Source organism: Onychostruthus taczanowskii, unplaced genomic scaffold (genome assembly GCF_017590055.1).
Source record: "Onychostruthus taczanowskii isolate IOZ18803 unplaced genomic scaffold, ASM1759005v1 scaffold30, whole genome shotgun sequence".
NCBI classification, from domain to species: Eukaryota; Metazoa; Chordata; class Aves; order Passeriformes; family Passeridae; genus Onychostruthus; species Onychostruthus taczanowskii.
Window position 1 is genome coordinate 1,923,976 of NW_024500350.1, and position 16,867 is coordinate 1,940,842.

Genomic DNA, 16,867 nt, shown 5'->3' on the forward strand with positions numbered 1-16,867 from the left:
ATACTTTCTCCCTCAGCCTTTCCCCCAAGGCAGCACTAGCTACAAGTGCCTCCTGTTTTCCAGTAGATGTTCCTTGTCATGAACAGGTTCCTAAAGGAAGATCTCTCTGATGAACATCCCTGATGAACATTTGCCTCTGGGACAGACTGGCAGCAAGAGGGAAGAGGGACACAGAGACAGCACCAGAGGAAAACATCAGTAAAGGATCCAGGACAAAACCTCAGCCTGGGACACTCCTGTCACCCACCTGGGGACAGCAGGGCCTTCCAGGGATCCATCAGCTCCTCACCCAGCTGCCAGAGGCTGAGCACACCCCTGTCTTCTATGCAAAAGGCAAAACCTTTCCCTGTGAGATCCCAGAGCTCTGCTGTTTACCGGCAGCACAGAGCACGAGCCCAGCCCAAGCTCCAAATAAACAGAGACCAGCGACTGGAAGTCATTGGTGTCCATGGCTCTCGCTCAGAACAAAAGGAAGGAAGTGGAATATAAACAGAGGAACAGCAGTGCAGGGAAGGCTCAGAGGTGGAAACCTGCTCTGTGAAAGCCACGCAGGAATGTGCTGAGGTAAATGTTCCCCTCAAAGGGAAGAGGAGACTTTGGTGGAACTTTGTTGCCCTTTCAGGGGGCCTTGAGCCTCCACAGCAATTTATTTACCTGAACTTTTAACACTAGAGAGCTTTGGGGAGCCCTGCTGAGAAGATCTGCGTTTCTCACTGCCTCTCTGGAGATATTCCAGAACTGTCTGGACACAACCCTGTGCCAAGTGCTCCAGGAAAAACTGCCTGAGCAGGGAGATTGGGGCACTGCAGCCCTTCCAGCCTCACCCATCCTGTGATTCCCTGCAGGTACCAACTCTGGGCTTTCCCAGGCTCACACCACTCCCCAGGAATGAGCAGCTCATTCCTTTGATGACTCTCTGGGCACATTACAAAGCCCACCTGTTTGAGGGGCTTCACAGGAGCTAACTTCACCCCTGCAACGGAGAAGAGCTGGAAAGGAGCTTGTGCAGGTGTTGGCTGCAGCCACCACCTCCCTCACTGCGGGAGCTGTCATCAGCAAAGCCTTGGCATGGCCCAAAGCCTTGGCAAGGGAGACTCTTTCTTTCATTTTTTGTTCATCTCAGTGCATAACTCCCCAATAAACCAGACAGTGCAGCAGCAGTCCAAGGAAAACATAGCTTCAGGTGCTCCCATTGCACGGTTTGAGGTGGGGCTGGCAAGGGCTGCCCTCCCCACCTGCTCCCTCGGCCCGGCAGCGCCCAGTGAGACAGAAAATAAAAGCGAGTCCTGAACACACAAAATCCCTTCCCACACCAGCATCAAAGGAGGGCAGGTCTCTAAAGTACAGCAAGCAAACAGGAGAGAAAATCAACACCTCGGGGCATGGAGGTGGAAGAAAAGACTTGAGAAGGGAGAGGGAGAGCAGAAGCGACTCTGCCAAGGATGAGTTCATTACTGCAGCTCTCCTGCCTCTGCTGGGGCAGACACACAGACTTGAACGTGGAGTTTCAGCTGAGACAAAGCTCCTCGAGCTACGAGACATCCCTGCTTAGGAAGGAGACAGGCAGAGAGAAGCCCTGTGGTGTTCAAGGAGCAGAGACTGTAACTCTTGGACTGTGGAATTATGAAAATGGGACTGGTTTTACTCTCCTGGCTATGGTTAGCATCCCTTTGGAATTAGAGGTAAGAACAAATATCTACAGCTTTGAGTCACAAGTGCAGCCTGAGCAGTCACTGCTGCAGCAGCACAAGGAACCTTTTCTCAGTGTCAGCTCTGGGTTTGCCTCGGGGCACAGCTGCAGTCCTGACACACTCAGCAGGGCTCACAGCCAGAGCTCCAAAGCAAACCAGCCCAAACTCCTCTTTGGGGCTTCAGGGCATGGTTCCCAGGTCAGGAAGGATCCTTTTCCCTCAGGACATCACCCTTGTGTGCCTGGTGTTCCCTCCAGCTCCTCTGGCACTGACTGACACAGCCCAGTGCAAGCCATCAACCTGTCCAACGCCATTTTCAGAGCTGGGAAAAAGGCATTTCCCTCAGAACTGCAGTTTCCAACCTGAGTATCCATCCATTTATTACCTTTGATACAGCATGCAAGACTAACAAGAGCAGTGAGTTATTGGCTGCAAGTTTGTTATACAGGGGTTGGCATCCTCACTCCACCTTTTTTGGTGGAAAAACCCCAAACCCAAACCTAAATCATGCCTGGTTCAAGCTGCTTTCTCTGCAGAAAGCAAACACTGACTTCTGGGAGCTCAGGAGGGAACTGCCAGAGTACAGCCCAGTCCTGCACATCTCTTGCAGAAGCTGTTACTGCAGGAGTCTGGAAACTGCTGCTCCAGGGGTCCTGGATACACAGATGGTTTTTTTTTTTGTTTTTTTTTTTTTTAAAGCTTAAATGACTACCAGGACAACGTGTTTAACATGTTTTAAAATTATCTAAAGCCAGGATATCAACTTGTTGTTTCTACCTTAAGTCTCCATAAATGCAAAGTTTTGATCAGGACTGACACAAGCTACAGAAAAAACTGAAATAAAAAACAAAAAAACAAAACAAAACAAAAAAACCCCCCAAACCAAAAAAAAAAAAAAAAAAATAAAAAAAAAAAAAAAAAAATAAAAAAAAAAAAAAAAAAATAAAAAAAAAAAAAAAAAAATAAAAAAAAAAAAAAAAAAAGAAAAAAGAAAAAGCAACCCCAAACCACTGAATTCTCACAAACTTACACTTTTGCTGATCTGGCAACCATCTCCCCTATCACTGCTTTATACACTAGGACAAAGAGGCTCTGAGTAGAAATTTAACTCTAAAGAAATGCAGACACATCAATGACATCAGGGGCTTTTTAAAAAGACTTTTCAATTTTTATTCAACAAAATTTTCAACTGAAAATACTTTTTCACAACAGTGGAGCAAGCAGTAACTGCCATGTGTGCATTCACAGAACATCATGAGCTAAAACAAAGATGGACAACGTCACAAACAGGATCAGACACTCTCCTCTGCTTCTGTCCAACCTCATTCCGTGGCCATGGAAGTGTTTCTGCACAGGTCTTTGCAAGTGAGCTCACAAATCAAACCTCTAGAGCTTGAGGGTTCTGCATAGACATCTCCATCCTTGTGAGATGGTAACAGGATGTTCCAGCACAGTTTCCTCAAGAGTTGCACAGTTTCACATGTGGTCACAAAGACCTACACAGAGAGCACAGGGTACAGCTGTCAGTGCTAAAACAAAGAGTGAGCCTACACTCACAGAGTTTGCTTCAAGTCTCTGCTACACATCTGGACGTGGACACTGAGTGGTTGTCTCTGCTTCAACTCCCTCAGAGCTGAGCTGACTCTGGAGGGAGGCACCTACACAGGCTGCAGGCAGCCCTGGAGCACCACCTGCAACACACAGGGGTAACACTGACAGTCTTTCACTTCTTGCCCTTTTAATTGAGTTTCTTTTTTTCCCCCCCAAAACAAACCTGCAGGTAGGTAAGACCTCAATGCAGTAATTAATAAGCAAACTTTTACAAGCTGATTCCAGATGCCATCTTCTTCCAGCACAACACAGGCAGCCTGGGTCTTCCCCCAGCAAGCAAAGCCACAGGCATGGTGGGCAGAGGTCCATTCCTGTGGGCACACAGCTGGCATCCTGCTCCTGCCCCCAGCCTTCCAAAGGGGAACTGTGGGCTGCTTCAAAGAATCTTGTCATCTTTTCCCAAAGGAGAAATCCACCCCTCCCTTCCAAGGACAATGGCTTTGGTGACAAACAAGTCCAAGACTCCAGGCCCAGCACAGCAGTCACTGCTTGGCCTTTTTCACAATGGTGCCTACAGCTGAGATCACCGTGGTTTTGGAGCCACTGGCACTGGTTGTCACTGTGACAACACCTGGCAGTGTTGCAGTGGTGGTGAGGATGGTGGGCTGAGCTATCGTTGTCACGGGGATGGCAGAGTCCCACTTGCTCTTCCTCTTCTGGGCATCTGTGAATTTCATTAAACCAAGCACACAAGGATTAGCATTACATTAGAGGTCACCAATCCCCTCTTAACACCCTGTCTTGTCAACCCCTAATATCCCACTGCTTGACTAGACAGCTTCCCCTTACACTAATTTCAGGATACACTGGCAGTAAGCAGTGAGGAGGAAAGGCAACTTTTCTCTTGGGGTACCAGGAGTCAGAGTAGAACTCCACACCTGAACTCCAGCAAAAGGGGAGACAGGATCACTCCCTGCCCCAAAGTAGATTTAATTTCAACAGAGCTCATGTATCCCACTTGCTCAGCTACAGGCACTGGACACACTCATCAGCCTCCAGTGGTTTTTGTCCCCTCCCCTCAGATTCCAAGGCAGGAGAATGATTTCCTGTGTTTCCAAATCTCAAAATCTATGAGTCCTGGGAATACTCTTCAACCACAGACAGCAGCAGGCTCCTTGACCCACTAGTAAGTCTCTTCACTATCCCACCTGGCCCCAGTCTTCCATTCCAGAAGGACAGCCATGGGCTACAGGGAACTAGAGGAGAGCTAGTCCAACACCCCTCAGCAGAAACACTCCCTTGCATTATCTACAGGATTAGTAAGGAGCCTTCAGGCTTCAGGAAGCACTAATCCCAGCATTACTGCAGCTTAAAGGGTACATTCACAGCTATTCTTTACCTCCCCCAGTGGTGCTGGATGTTGTGGTGGTTGTGGAAGCAGCAGTTGTTGTTGTACCCTTTTTAGTGCCAGTCACAAATTCAATCTGGGAAGGGAGAGACACATGGGAGAAAGAGAAGATAAAAAATGAAGTGTTAAGATAAACAGCCTTTTTTTAACCCACAGCACCTCTCTAAGTTTTTTTTCTAAAACAGCTTTAGTGTGATGTAAGACACTGGACTGGCCTCTGAGCTGCCCATCATGTGGGAAGGAAGACACAGACCTCAGGCCATGAGAATTAAGGATTAATTAAGCTGCAACCCAGCTCCTAAGCCTGATACAATGAAAATGTGTTCATCTACTGGTACAAGCACAAGATCTGATACAGCTCAGACAGGATAGATCCTGGTCACTTAACTCTGTCTTTAAACAGTTAGAAGCTCATATTCATTTTCCTTTAAGGAACATGCAAGGCAAGTCCCTGCTTGTAGAATTTACTGCGGCTGCACCACAGCAGGAAACCTGGCAACAAGAGTTCCAACAGCACTGCAGCCTCAGAACTGCAGATGTGGGCAAGGGCATGATCAGATACCTGGGTTACTGTGCAGAAAACCAAAACAGGCAGCAAGACACAGCATGCACTGCACAAAAACCCTCCATGTACTGGAGATGGAAAGAGCCTTCTGCAGCTTAGGTGGCAAATCTCTAACATTAAACATGTTTTAATGCCAGCCACTGGCTTAAAGGAAACACAGGACAGGAATGAAATCTCTTCCAAAGTCTGTCTGTGTTCTTTTTGGGGCATATCTAAGAATAACTGGGCTTGTCACAAAATGCACAAAGTTAAAACAGGCCCAGTTTTTTGGGAAATTGGATGCAACAAGTTAATATCACAGAGAACAGAAAGCAGGTATTCTGTCACACTGAGACATAGTGAGGAAATTAAGCTTTAACTAGGCTAGGCACCAGGCAAAATGTCATAAATTAAGGAAAAAGCTGTTTTTTATTCATTATCTTGCCTGTACCTGACTTACTGAATGCCATTTTTAGAGCCCTGGTTTAAAAATACTGACAAAACAGGAGGAAATCCAGCAGAATAAACAACCTATAAATGGACCTATAAGGAAGGACAAATAACTTGATCTGTGAAGTATGGGAAAGGACATGCAAGAAAGGAGAGATCTGGGATAAAACAAGCAGATTTAGCACAGAAATAGCAAAGAAATAGAATTAAATCCAGCAGGGAAAGAAAGAAAAGCCCTGCACCTGCATCTCTTTAGGTTTTGAGCAGGTACCTTTGTGCGTTCCTTCTTGGCCTTCTCCAGTTTGTCCATCTCGATCTTCTGGGCTTTAGCTGAGAAAGAGCAGAAGATGTGAAGCACTAAGAAATGTAAAATTCAGCAGTTCTCATTCACACACTTCCCATGATTAAAAAAAAAAAAATAGATTCAGATTCTATATAGAAAAATTAAACTTCCATGAAAGCAACTGCTGCTTTTTAATCAAAGCATTGCAGCACTAATTTAGTCATTTCAGAGATGAAAACATTGCAGAACCAATTTAAAAAAGTCTTTCCAAGCTGATGAAGCATCAGTAACATTCAGGCACATCCAACCAGAATGGAATCATTAAAGAGCAGCATGTGATGACTTCTCATTTATACATAAAGTGAAGACTCCAGTGCAGTTAATTAAGTACAAAACACAAAGACCTAAGCCAGGACAAAAAAGAGACTTCCTGGAATTACCTAGTGCCTCGTAATATGAATCCTCTGACCAGCCATGAGGATCAAACATGTCCTGAAAAAAAAGAAATAAACCAGATTAGGGCTATTCCCACAGAAACACAAAACCCAGTGCAAAAATGCTTTACGTATTTCTGTTCTCTGATGATAATCAGAGGTGACAATGAGAATCACCACTGATTTCTTCCTCTATCCCAGTGACACAAAGGTCCCATCAGACCTTCTTTTATGGGACCATGTTCTGCTGTGAATGAAGAAACAGCTTTGGAGCAAAAAGGATGTTGGGGTAAGTCATGCATTTTTCTGTTACTCAGCTTCTTTCCCCCCTCAAGGAGTTCCATTCAGAGCTCCACACTTCAGTGGTTTTGTGCAGAATCATTGTAGCAAAGGTTGAGGCACTGAGGCTCAGTGCTACACAAAAATGTTCACTTCACTGCAGAGGCTCAGACTGAGGTTGCATTACAACACCTCAGGAAAGCCTGAGGTGAGACTTTACATCTCTGTGTTACCTTTACCCACTTCTTTTTCATCAAAAGCACTGCCTCTCACCTTTGGATAATTTGTTCCAAGTTCATCAATGGAACAAAACTGGATCAGCTTTTCATAGATGCTGCAAAGGAAAAGCAAGAGGTCAGAACAGAAGCAGGGAGGTAGAAGGGAACAGAAGTGTTTCAGATGTGCCAACAGAGAGAGGTTGTCACCTCTTCACACTACAAAGTGAAATGAGAACCTGGGAAGCTACACCTGCTATGATGGATGTGGCACCCCATTATGCACAGTATTTCCCATTCCCCAAAACATCTCCCAGCTCCCAGAACAGTCACATCTTCTAAAGTACTTCATCCCAAGCCTTCACATTGGGAATCTAACCAACACACCAATTCCAGCTGCTGCTTTACCAAACACAAAGAGGAGTTTTACTGTTTCAGTCACAAAATTGAGAAAGACAATTTGTAAGCAGTAGTCCTTCCTGTTCAGGATCCTTTGCAACAACTCCAACAAAGAAGAAAATTCTTCAAATTAGCTCTGTGGTGCTGTGGTCACATGAAAAGATGGTGGCTCACCTGGGATTGCGAAATTCCTTTTTCCTCTGGATAATGTAGTTCATATCCATGCCCTCTTTCACTTTCCTCTCATACAGCTTTTGAATTTTATCCTACAGGAGGAAGATTATAGGGTGAGCCAGGATGAAAAGGAGCAGCACACCAGCTGATTCCTGTACATGTGGAAAGAAGCCAACTGAACCAGTGACCTCCTTGAACAGAGCTAGGATTTCACCTTTACACCAGGGCCAGGCTGCTCATGAGACACTTCTTCCTTGAGTGTCTGAAGTACCTTCATGAACTGTCTGACTGGTAAAGGAATTCTCTTTGCACTTACTGAAGGCTTTAGTGATTAAAGATCTGCATACAAGGCACAGACTCCTTCCCAGGCTGTTGTTTCCCTTTACAGCCACGACACAGAAAAGCCAATTCTGAAATCCAGAAGTTCCCCCACAACTCTCAGCAACCACCAACACCCACCTGCAGCCTCAGGTGAGCACCTGAGAAACAGCAGCTGGGCTACACTGCCCACAGGGCAAAGTTCCTGCTCATTGTTACCCAGAGCAGAGCCAAGTTCTGCTGGAGAACTAAACCCAGTGTGATCATCAGGTATTGCTGGGGGTGCCCACTGCAGCCAAATGCTCTTAGGAACAATGTGCTCATAAATCCCTGCTTTGGTAGCAGTCAGATGGAATCAGCTGCTCTCTGCACATCACCCACAAGGCACAAGCCCGTGCCAAAGGCAACTTAACTGACCCAGGTTGCAGATGTTAAGCAGGCTACTCTCCAAAAAGGCAAAAATATTTGAAATCAAACATGATTTTTTTCCTTCCTCAGTAAGGTGGATGAAAGTACATAAAAGAATTCCTACTGTGGTGATGGTGAAGGGACAGCAGAGGCAGGAGCTTTCAGACAGATCAGAGAGTTAAGTGGTACTGCTAAAATATCCTCAGTAATTTCCATAATCTTTTCTTTATGACAGAAATTTCTCATGTACAAGAGGCACATAAAACAAGACCAGAGCTGGGCCTTCAGTCTTTCAGGATGGGAGAAGCTGAGTCAATTTTCCTTTGTTGCTTCTGGATAAGTCACTTCATGTCTCCCTCCCTGGACAGTCAAACACAGAGCTGACTATTGTCTGAGGGCTTGCTGCAGCCTGAATAAAGGAGGATTGTTAAGAGCTGATATGAAACTCAACAACCTTAAAAAAACTTTTATAAGGTAAGTTTTCATCAGGTTGTCACAAAATCAGCAAGAGGAAATGACACCATCCCCACGTCCAGCAATACATTGTGAGGTTTGAAGGACCAAACTACAAAAAGGTGAATCTGGGGAGTAGAAATGACTGAATAGGTGTTCCCTTTCATCCCCTCCCCATGGAGTAGCAATGAGGTTCCCCAAGTCCACAGATGGGCAACTACTCAGTCAACTTTATAATAAGAAGTCCTCCCTTTGGCAGAGTTCAAAATACAGTTTATCAGAGGAAAAATTTGACAAAAGAGCAAACCACCAAGTGAAAAGCCCAGAACATTTTGCATTTCTAAGGAACAATCCCATCTCTTTGCTCAAAGTACTCTAAGATGTGGTCTGACCTGCCAAGAGAGGACAAGCTCTCTTTGATGTAACACACTAAACTTCTGTCAAAGGGGAAAAATTCTGCTTTATTCTGTCTGCCCTGTCAAGCTCTGTGCATTCCTCAGGTCTAACACACTCCAGTTCACTGATGTCAGAGCAGTAAAATCCTGCTACAGCACTAGAGGAGGTTTGGGTGTGCCCAGGTACAGTGTGTGAAGAAAGCATCATCTGGATGGTGAGTCACCCTGAATCACCACTGCATTTTAGGGGCTACTTTACAGAGCAGTCCAGGAGTGATTCTTTATGTTAATTTCTGCTGGGTAGAAAACCAGAGTTAAAACTCCAGTGTGTGTTAGCAGACAGCAGTCCCTGCTCTTTCATTTGCACTCCATGAGGAGAACACAGAAGGTTATTGCAAACTTGGTCACTGCTGTTATTTGGGTATGCACCAGAGAAAACATGTGCTTGTGTTCTTTTGTTGCCTCTAAGCTACCAGCCTTCCCTCTAAATGTTTACCATCCAGAGACATGTAGGTGGAAAAGGAATCCAGGCATTGCTGCCTCAACTATTCCAGTTTAGGGGATTTCGGGCCTGTATAGAAAAACAATTTGTTCTTTGCTAGGGAGCTGAATTTGCTGAGGTAAGAGGAAAGCAGCCCTGACAGTAAACATTGCTTCTGTGTCACTGCTGGGATCAAGAGCTGTTTTAAAGCATAATTAACCCACAGGGGCTGGAAAGCAGCTTAAAGCTACTTTGAGATTCCTAAACTAGAACTGCTGTAAAGCCTAAAGCATTAGCACAGTGCATTCATAAACTCAGCATGGTAAAACCCAGCTTTAATACTGGAGCTTTACCTTGTGTATAATTACTGAGCAGGGTTCCCAAATATGCCCTGACTGGCAAATCTTAAAAAAAAAAAAAAGAAAAAAAGAAAAAAAAAAAAGTGGACTTGTATACCAACCTGCAATTGGTTAGAACATCTGCCAGGAGGCTCAGGAGGGATTTTGATCTCATCTGGAGACATGTTCCGCACTCTCTCTGAAAAAGAAGCTGGAGAGAGCAAACTGGGATGAGTTTGGGAACTACTGATGGAAATTTCAGCCATACAAGTCATTAAACTTGTTTTATGTCTTTGTCAGCACTACTCCCTCATTGGGAACCCAGGGCAAAGGTGATGAGAATGCTGACAGCTGGTACTTGTGGTGTTTTCAAGGTGCTGAGCAAGAAGCAAATAAAGAACCTGAAGGTTGGGTCATTAGAAGAGGGGATGTGATGCTTGTTTTACTGATACCTACACTCTTGGAGAGAGAATGGGACCATGCATGTGGAGGAGCACAGGATCAATTTTATGCAGTCTGGCTCTTTGCCATTTTGGGGGAGATGATCACTTGGTGAGTATTTAGTTCAGGGCATACCTGGATGAACCAAAATGGCTCAAAGAGAGAACAACGCTCCCCAAGGCTGTCAAGAGTTAACCACAAGAAATTACATTTCATCCTTAAGTTAATACTTCCTTAACAGGCACTTTGATCTTTGCTTACAGAGACAGAATATTGCTAGAAAGAACAACTCGTCCTGCAGGACTGGGAGCAGCCCAGTCCAGATTGCCAAATTTCCATAGCTGTTTGTACTGGGATATACTACTAAAATACCTGACTGCCCTATAAAGATTAGTTTACAGAGTTATCAGCAAAAGAAATGGCCACATTTCCCCCTATTGCTTGCTACTTTCCCACTATTATGGGAAATCCAGGCAGTTCTCTGGCCAAGCCTTGGAGCAGAGATTTGTGCCCCATTTAAGCAGCTGGGATTGTTCTCAAGCATAATTTGCCCAGGGAACACATCCCAGAGTTGCTCTGTAGTGGATAAGAGACCTGAGAGCAGCACACAAGTCACATCGACCAAGCTGTTCACATGTGCAGCTCCTCAGTTACACATTCCTCAGCAAAGCTGCCTGGGCTACAACTCCAGCACCCAGAGTTCAGCTCCTCTGGAAAAAGGCCAGGAGGGCCCAAAGGCCAGAGAGGGCTGCTGGAACCCTGGAGAGCTGAGGCCACAGATAAACAACACCACACACCATCACTGCTGCTACAGTTTCCATGTCCTTTGTGAAAATGTGAAGCACTAAGGACAATATCCTCTGGAGAGGAAAAGCTGGCAGGCGACCACTCATTCTATTTGATCAAGATGTTGCTGAGGGTTAAATTCTTCAGCAGTTGCCAGTAACGAACAAAAAGTGTCCTTTGGCATTTACCAAGTGGGAGCCTTTATGGAAGGAGGAAAGCTTGCCAGAGTCCCCAAAGAAAGGCAGGCAAAGGGAGCTCCCTGACAACAAGGCACACATTTGTTACAGGTTACAGCTGCTGGTGGGATGGGGAGGCCTCTGGGTTAATTAGAGCTTCAGGAAACCCAGAAAGACAGTGGCAAAGACACACAAGTGTGGGTAATACACAGCACACAAGGCTTGCTGGGAAAGGTAAAAGCTGATTAGTGGCTTAAGAAGTTCACAGCATAAGCATTAAAAAGAAGACCATTAAATCCAGATTTCATAAGGCAAAGAAAGCACCTTTTAAAAAAAAAATCAAGCCTAGCTCCACATACAGGCTCCCTTGTGTTTGGAGATGAGCCACAGAGAAACAAAACATTTATGGGAAGGGGAACTGTATGCTCATATAAACTCAGAAACTCTGGGCAGGACCTCTGTTTTACCTTCAAAAAAAGTCAAAGTCATAAGAATATCTTCAGCAATCCACTCAAAGCCCCCTTGAAAAATAAACCACTTTGGAAGCAGAACAAGAGCTCCCAATGAGACAATATATTTTGATGCATGATTTTTCAGGTTTGGTGCTCATTTCCTCTTTTGTTTGAGCCTTGTGAAAATAATCCTTTGTCAACATTATGGTGGAAAGCATCTTTTAATGGTTTACAAGGAGCTGGAACTAAGGCATCTTTGCCTCCTGCAATCCCACCAGGGCTGGAGGCAGCTGAGCAATGCCAGCAGCAAGGCAGGACAGGCACCTGACAAACTGAGCACAAACTTGCAGCATTACTCAGTTATTTCATCACTTTGCAGGCAGACTGAGGTGCCACATCATTGGGAAGAACAGGGTGAGTTTAACCCCTTTGGGCTTATTTACAGTAAGGAAATACAAATTATCCATGCCCTCCAGCAGTCCTCAGACTTGCTCCCCACACAGAATGGCTGATTCCACAGCACCTTCCCACCAGCTCTTTCCCTAGAGGAAAGGGCAGCTGGGATTAGAATCCTGGCACTTGCATGTATGGCCACACACTCCTGTATAAAACATTTTGTGTTTTCCATGTCCCAAGGGCAGCTTTCCACCATGTCCACAGCAATAACTGCAGATGAACAGCTCACAACAAGGTGTGTCCTCACAGGATACATCCAACTGCTCTGTGCATCCTGTTATTCCTGTCAAGACCAAAGTTTTACTTTGACATGAGTCACAGGTAGTGACATTGGCTTCAGCCCCTAATTTGCCCTGTGATTTGCAGGCTCACAGCCTAGAGGATCTCCAAGTGTGGACCTCAGGAAGTGGCTGTTGGCACAATTAATCACTCCAGGCACACCCAGATTCTGGCTCACAGTAAGTAAATATCTTCCCCAATCAGATTCTCAGTGCTGACAAAGAACTAGGGCTGTGAAGCAGATCCCATGAGTCAGATGGGGGTTCAAGAAAGCAGGGGCCACTGCCCCTGAAAGCTTCCTGCTGCTAAAGGACACTGCTGCTGGTGCTTAGTCTGTGCATTCTCCTTCCACAAGCTGACCTAAAAATTAAAGCCTTCAGCACAAGCAATAGGCGTTTGTAGCTTTTTGTGCAGTCAGCACATGCACTGTGGTAAAGGAGAGCCACTCCTCTGCTCCCAGGCCATGCAGAGCAGGCCAAAGCAATTTTGCAAAGACTCAGCACCTCAGCATTCAGTGAAGAGTATTTCACAGATTTCAAGGATTTGCTCACCAGATCTTGGTAAGGCAGAAAACTAAATGGAAATGCTACATTTAATGTGCTTCAGTTTGAGATAGATGGATTATGTGACCTCTACCCAATAGCAGGAGACAAATCTGCAAAGAGAGAAAGTGGCACAGTGCAAACTGTGAGCTCCACTTCCAGAAGGAAATGACTGCTCCCAGTCCAAAGGCTGTGCTGGAGACACTGTCAGAGAGCACACAGGAATTTGTTTTCGTGCAGATGGGTAGGAATGTTTTCCTAGTGCAGAGAAAACCAAAAGAACAGAGAGCACAAGAGCTGGCTGTATAGGACAGGCACAGTGTGGATCATGGCTCTTGGATTAACGCTGCTCCAGGTGGGATGAAGAACTCCTGTCCCTTTCAGGGGTCACTTATATGCTGTGTTTGAAGCAGCCACAAGGGATCAGAGGCAGTTCAGGTGCCAGTTTCTTTTTAAAGGTCACACTATACAAAAAAAAAAAAAAAAAAAAAAAATAAAAACAAGGAAAGGGTGATCAGAGCAACAAGGGCTTCCCCTGGAGACACGCAAACCGGTGGTGCCTGCCCTCTACAACTGCATTCCCTGGCACTCCAGTCAAAGCTGCTTGGCATAAACCGGGGGGGGGGGGGGGGTTCTGATTTCCTGGCACCAGAACAGCCAAATCAGAGGGAAGAACTGGAGACAATAACATGCCAGTGAGTCACCCATCCATGGAAGGACACCAGGTCCCTTTCTGCTCCGTGGGCTGAGAAATGCAGATGGAGACCTGCAACTCAGCCATCCTTTCTGCTCTTATGAGCACTGACTTTGTGCTTAGATGTCCCAAGGGCTGGAGAGAACATTTCTTACAATCCAAAAGGTAAACAACCATGCTGCAAAGAACTTCAGGGCAAAACACCCTACATCCTTAAAGTATTATTTTGCAGGGCTGCAGGAAACAGCAAATGCAATGTCGTGACAGCACCATGAACTGTGATTCAGAGTGGTACAAAAAGCCCCAAAGGACAATGCTGATGTAGAAATCTGTGAAAGTAAGTTTCACACATATTTCCTTCTCAACCATGGGGCTGAAACCTTCCCTCTCATTCTGCCAGCCACTGATTATGTGATCACTACTTTGGCATAAGTCAGGACAACTGTGCCCTTCCCCTTCCCAGCAGCTCATCCCTACTGTTTTCTTTGTGCCAACTCCAGTGCTCACCTAACTTGCACTAAGAACATCAGGGAATGGATCCAGCTGGAAACCTCACGGGAAAGAACAAAAAAAAAAAAAAAGAAACAACAAAAAAAGAGCAGTGAAGATGGATCCCAGCTGGCTCCCACTCCCAGAGTGCTCCAACATTATTGTGCATCCGGGGAGGTAAAACACAAACAGTGCTTTTGGCAGGAGCCTACATTTATTTAATACTTAAGCAACTGAACAATCACAGGCTTTAATAAAGGTGATGCTGAAAAATGTAGGGTTATCTTCTGAGAAGGGCAGGCCTGCCCTCTTTTAATGCAAAAAGCAGATGTAGAAAACTATCCAAGGAGGACCTTGATTTCCATAGACTGATAGACAAAACTTGAGGTGTCCAGATTGGAGCAGTTACTCACTTTGTGTGAGAAAATCTTGCACCTTTTTCCATTAAAGAATTTTAACTGTGAAAGTCCAAGTTTCCAGAAAGGGAGTGGTTCCTACATTACTCCAACTGTAAGTCTCTTGCAACAGTTCCTTTTAACTAGATAAGATATGGTCTAATGGAACAGACCTACAGAATCCAGTATGGCAAGTATGCTGACCTCTAATAACCTGGTTCTGCACAAAGCCAGCCTGCACACTGCTGTTGGGAAAGGATATTAAAGATAAGATTGCAGAGACCTCAGTCCAGGTCTCAGACTGTCCAACACTGCTCACCCATGACCTGTGACACTACCAAGTGCTCCCTGTGCTGCTTTTAAACCCATGTGCAAGTCTGGGCCATGGTGAGAGAAAGAATCCAGTCTGGGCAGTCACTGTGTGAAAAGGGGACTAACAGAATTGTAACCTGAGCCTTACACCTTCATTAAGAAAGGACTTCCTACATTGCTTCACAACTGCACAGCTTCACCCATATGGAAAACAGAGGAAAAGAGCAGTTGCTTCCAGAGATTTTGCTGTACTTTTTACCCCAAATGCTGTTGTCTCATCTGTGTTCCCAGGGTGCATTTTGAGGAGGATGAGTAGATGGGAGAAAGATTTCTGTTGCATTTAGTGATGAGATTGGTTGAAGCAGTTTTGCCCTCTAAAGGCAGAAAATCCAATAGAGCAGTGGCAAAGACTGTGCAAGCCAACTACAAAGGATTTATAAATCCTACACTTCAGTGATGGCTGCTGCAGGAGTCACAGCTGAGCACCTGAGTATTTACCATCTTAATTTACACTTAACCACATTTTAAGGCTGAAATATCAAACTGATTTGAGAGATGAAGCAACTTCCAAACTCATTCGTTTTTACTGATGTTATTAAATGATACCACACAACTGCAGGAGTAACCTCAGGAACAGAGGATCAGTGCAAGACAGCCAGAAATGCAATATAAAATGCAGTTTCTGTGCAGCTCCAAAGAGACCAAGCAGATTATTGTATTTCAAGCTGACAACCCTGGACTTTCCAAATCTAATAATGGTGCAATGAATAAATGAGATGTCACAAAAAATCAAGTTTTAGTAACTATTAGAAAATATAGAGTACTATGTCAGCACAGCAGCTGTAAATCTGTAAGTGGCTCACATTTAAATGGGGATACTTTTAGTGACTTTTGGAAGCCACAGAACAAAGTCTTCACTCCTGCTTCCACTGGCTAGACAAAGCTACACTATTGGTTTTAAGCTCATCTAGAAAAACACCAACACTGCCCTTTACATACATGTTTTAAACATGAAATTATTTTCCTATTTTTAGGCATGAAGCCTTTCTCTCAGAAGAAAAGTTCATGGAAAATATTCAGGCAGTAATTGAAATTACAGCATTGCCAGGGAAGATGGAAGATCTTTTTTATGAAGTGGGACTTACAAGGTCTAGCATGAATCAAAACCTGTGAATAAATACCTTTGAGTGAACTTACCAACTAGCTCCTGAGGATCTCTTTTCTCCACTTCTGAGAATTCCTGAAAAAAAGGAGGAAGAAACAGATTTTAGTCAAGTTATGCCTCCAACCTAAAAAGCTACACTGTTTATTTAGAAATGTACAACTTCTTTCTGAGACAAGAGAATAAAAATTAAGAATGAAATCCAATTTATTAGGTAAGAGGACAATGTTTGGACCATGGCAAGTCGAAGTCTAACAGGATGCTCCATTTCTTTGCAAATTTCATTAAACAATTAAGGCTTTGTTTCACCAGGTCTTGGACACTGAACTCCTCTGGAATTCCACAGAAACTGCTGTACACAAAGCCTTTCCTCAAAACAGATCAAACCACAGATGCTCCATTTTTGGTGACTGGCCCTGGGCACCAACCAGGAGTCAGTGCTTTACAGCACAGTTAGGTGAGCACAGGCTGGATCCAGGAGACTCCTTTAGTCCTGGGAATGCCAACCACAGCTCTGTGCAGCTCCCAGTGCTCTGAGCAGGATCAGCCTGGTCCATTCCCCAGAGAATGTGACAACGGCCCAGGTGCTCCCAGAGCCAGAGCTCAGGGACTTGGGGGCAGCTCCTGATCAGCCTCTCCAGGCTCTGGGAAGCTCCCAGAGCTCTGCAGGGTCCCAGGCTGCAGAGCTTTGCCAGATGTGTGTGTGTGATGCTAAATTCATCCCTGCCACTGTGCCATGCAGGGCTTTGGCTGACAAACCCTCTCCAAACCAAACTGCCAGGGAGATCCTATTTTAGCAGGATGATCCCACTGTCAGTTCTCTTGCTGCTGCTTTCCAGGAGTGATACAACCAACTTGCTCA

General features: G+C 45.0%; 1 protein-coding gene across 3 annotated transcripts in view; it reads right to left on the minus strand.

Annotated features, from left to right (window-relative positions):
* Nucleotides 1–2,837: 2,837 nt before the first annotated feature.
* LOC121338278 (SAP30 binding protein) overlaps nt 2,838–16,867 on the minus strand; it is a 29,328-nt gene continuing 15,298 nt past the window's right edge. For 2 of the 3 annotated variants that reach the window (XM_041409109.1, XM_041409108.1), the window contains 8 exons: nt 16,041–16,083; nt 9,944–10,032; nt 7,429–7,520; nt 6,914–6,974; nt 6,368–6,419; nt 5,916–5,974; nt 4,642–4,726; nt 2,838–3,966 (listed from right to left, as the gene is read on the minus strand). In XM_041409109.1, the coding sequence (XP_041265043.1) occupies nt 3,785–3,966; nt 4,642–4,726; nt 5,916–5,974; nt 6,368–6,419; nt 6,914–6,974; nt 7,429–7,520; nt 9,944–10,032; nt 16,041–16,083 (663 nt within the window). In that variant the 3' untranslated portion in view covers nt 2,838–3,784. The remainder of the gene's footprint in view (nt 3,967–4,641; nt 4,727–5,915; nt 5,975–6,367; nt 6,420–6,913; nt 6,975–7,428; nt 7,521–9,943; nt 10,033–16,040; nt 16,084–16,867) is intronic. The other variant, XR_005953012.1, reaches the window with a different exon arrangement.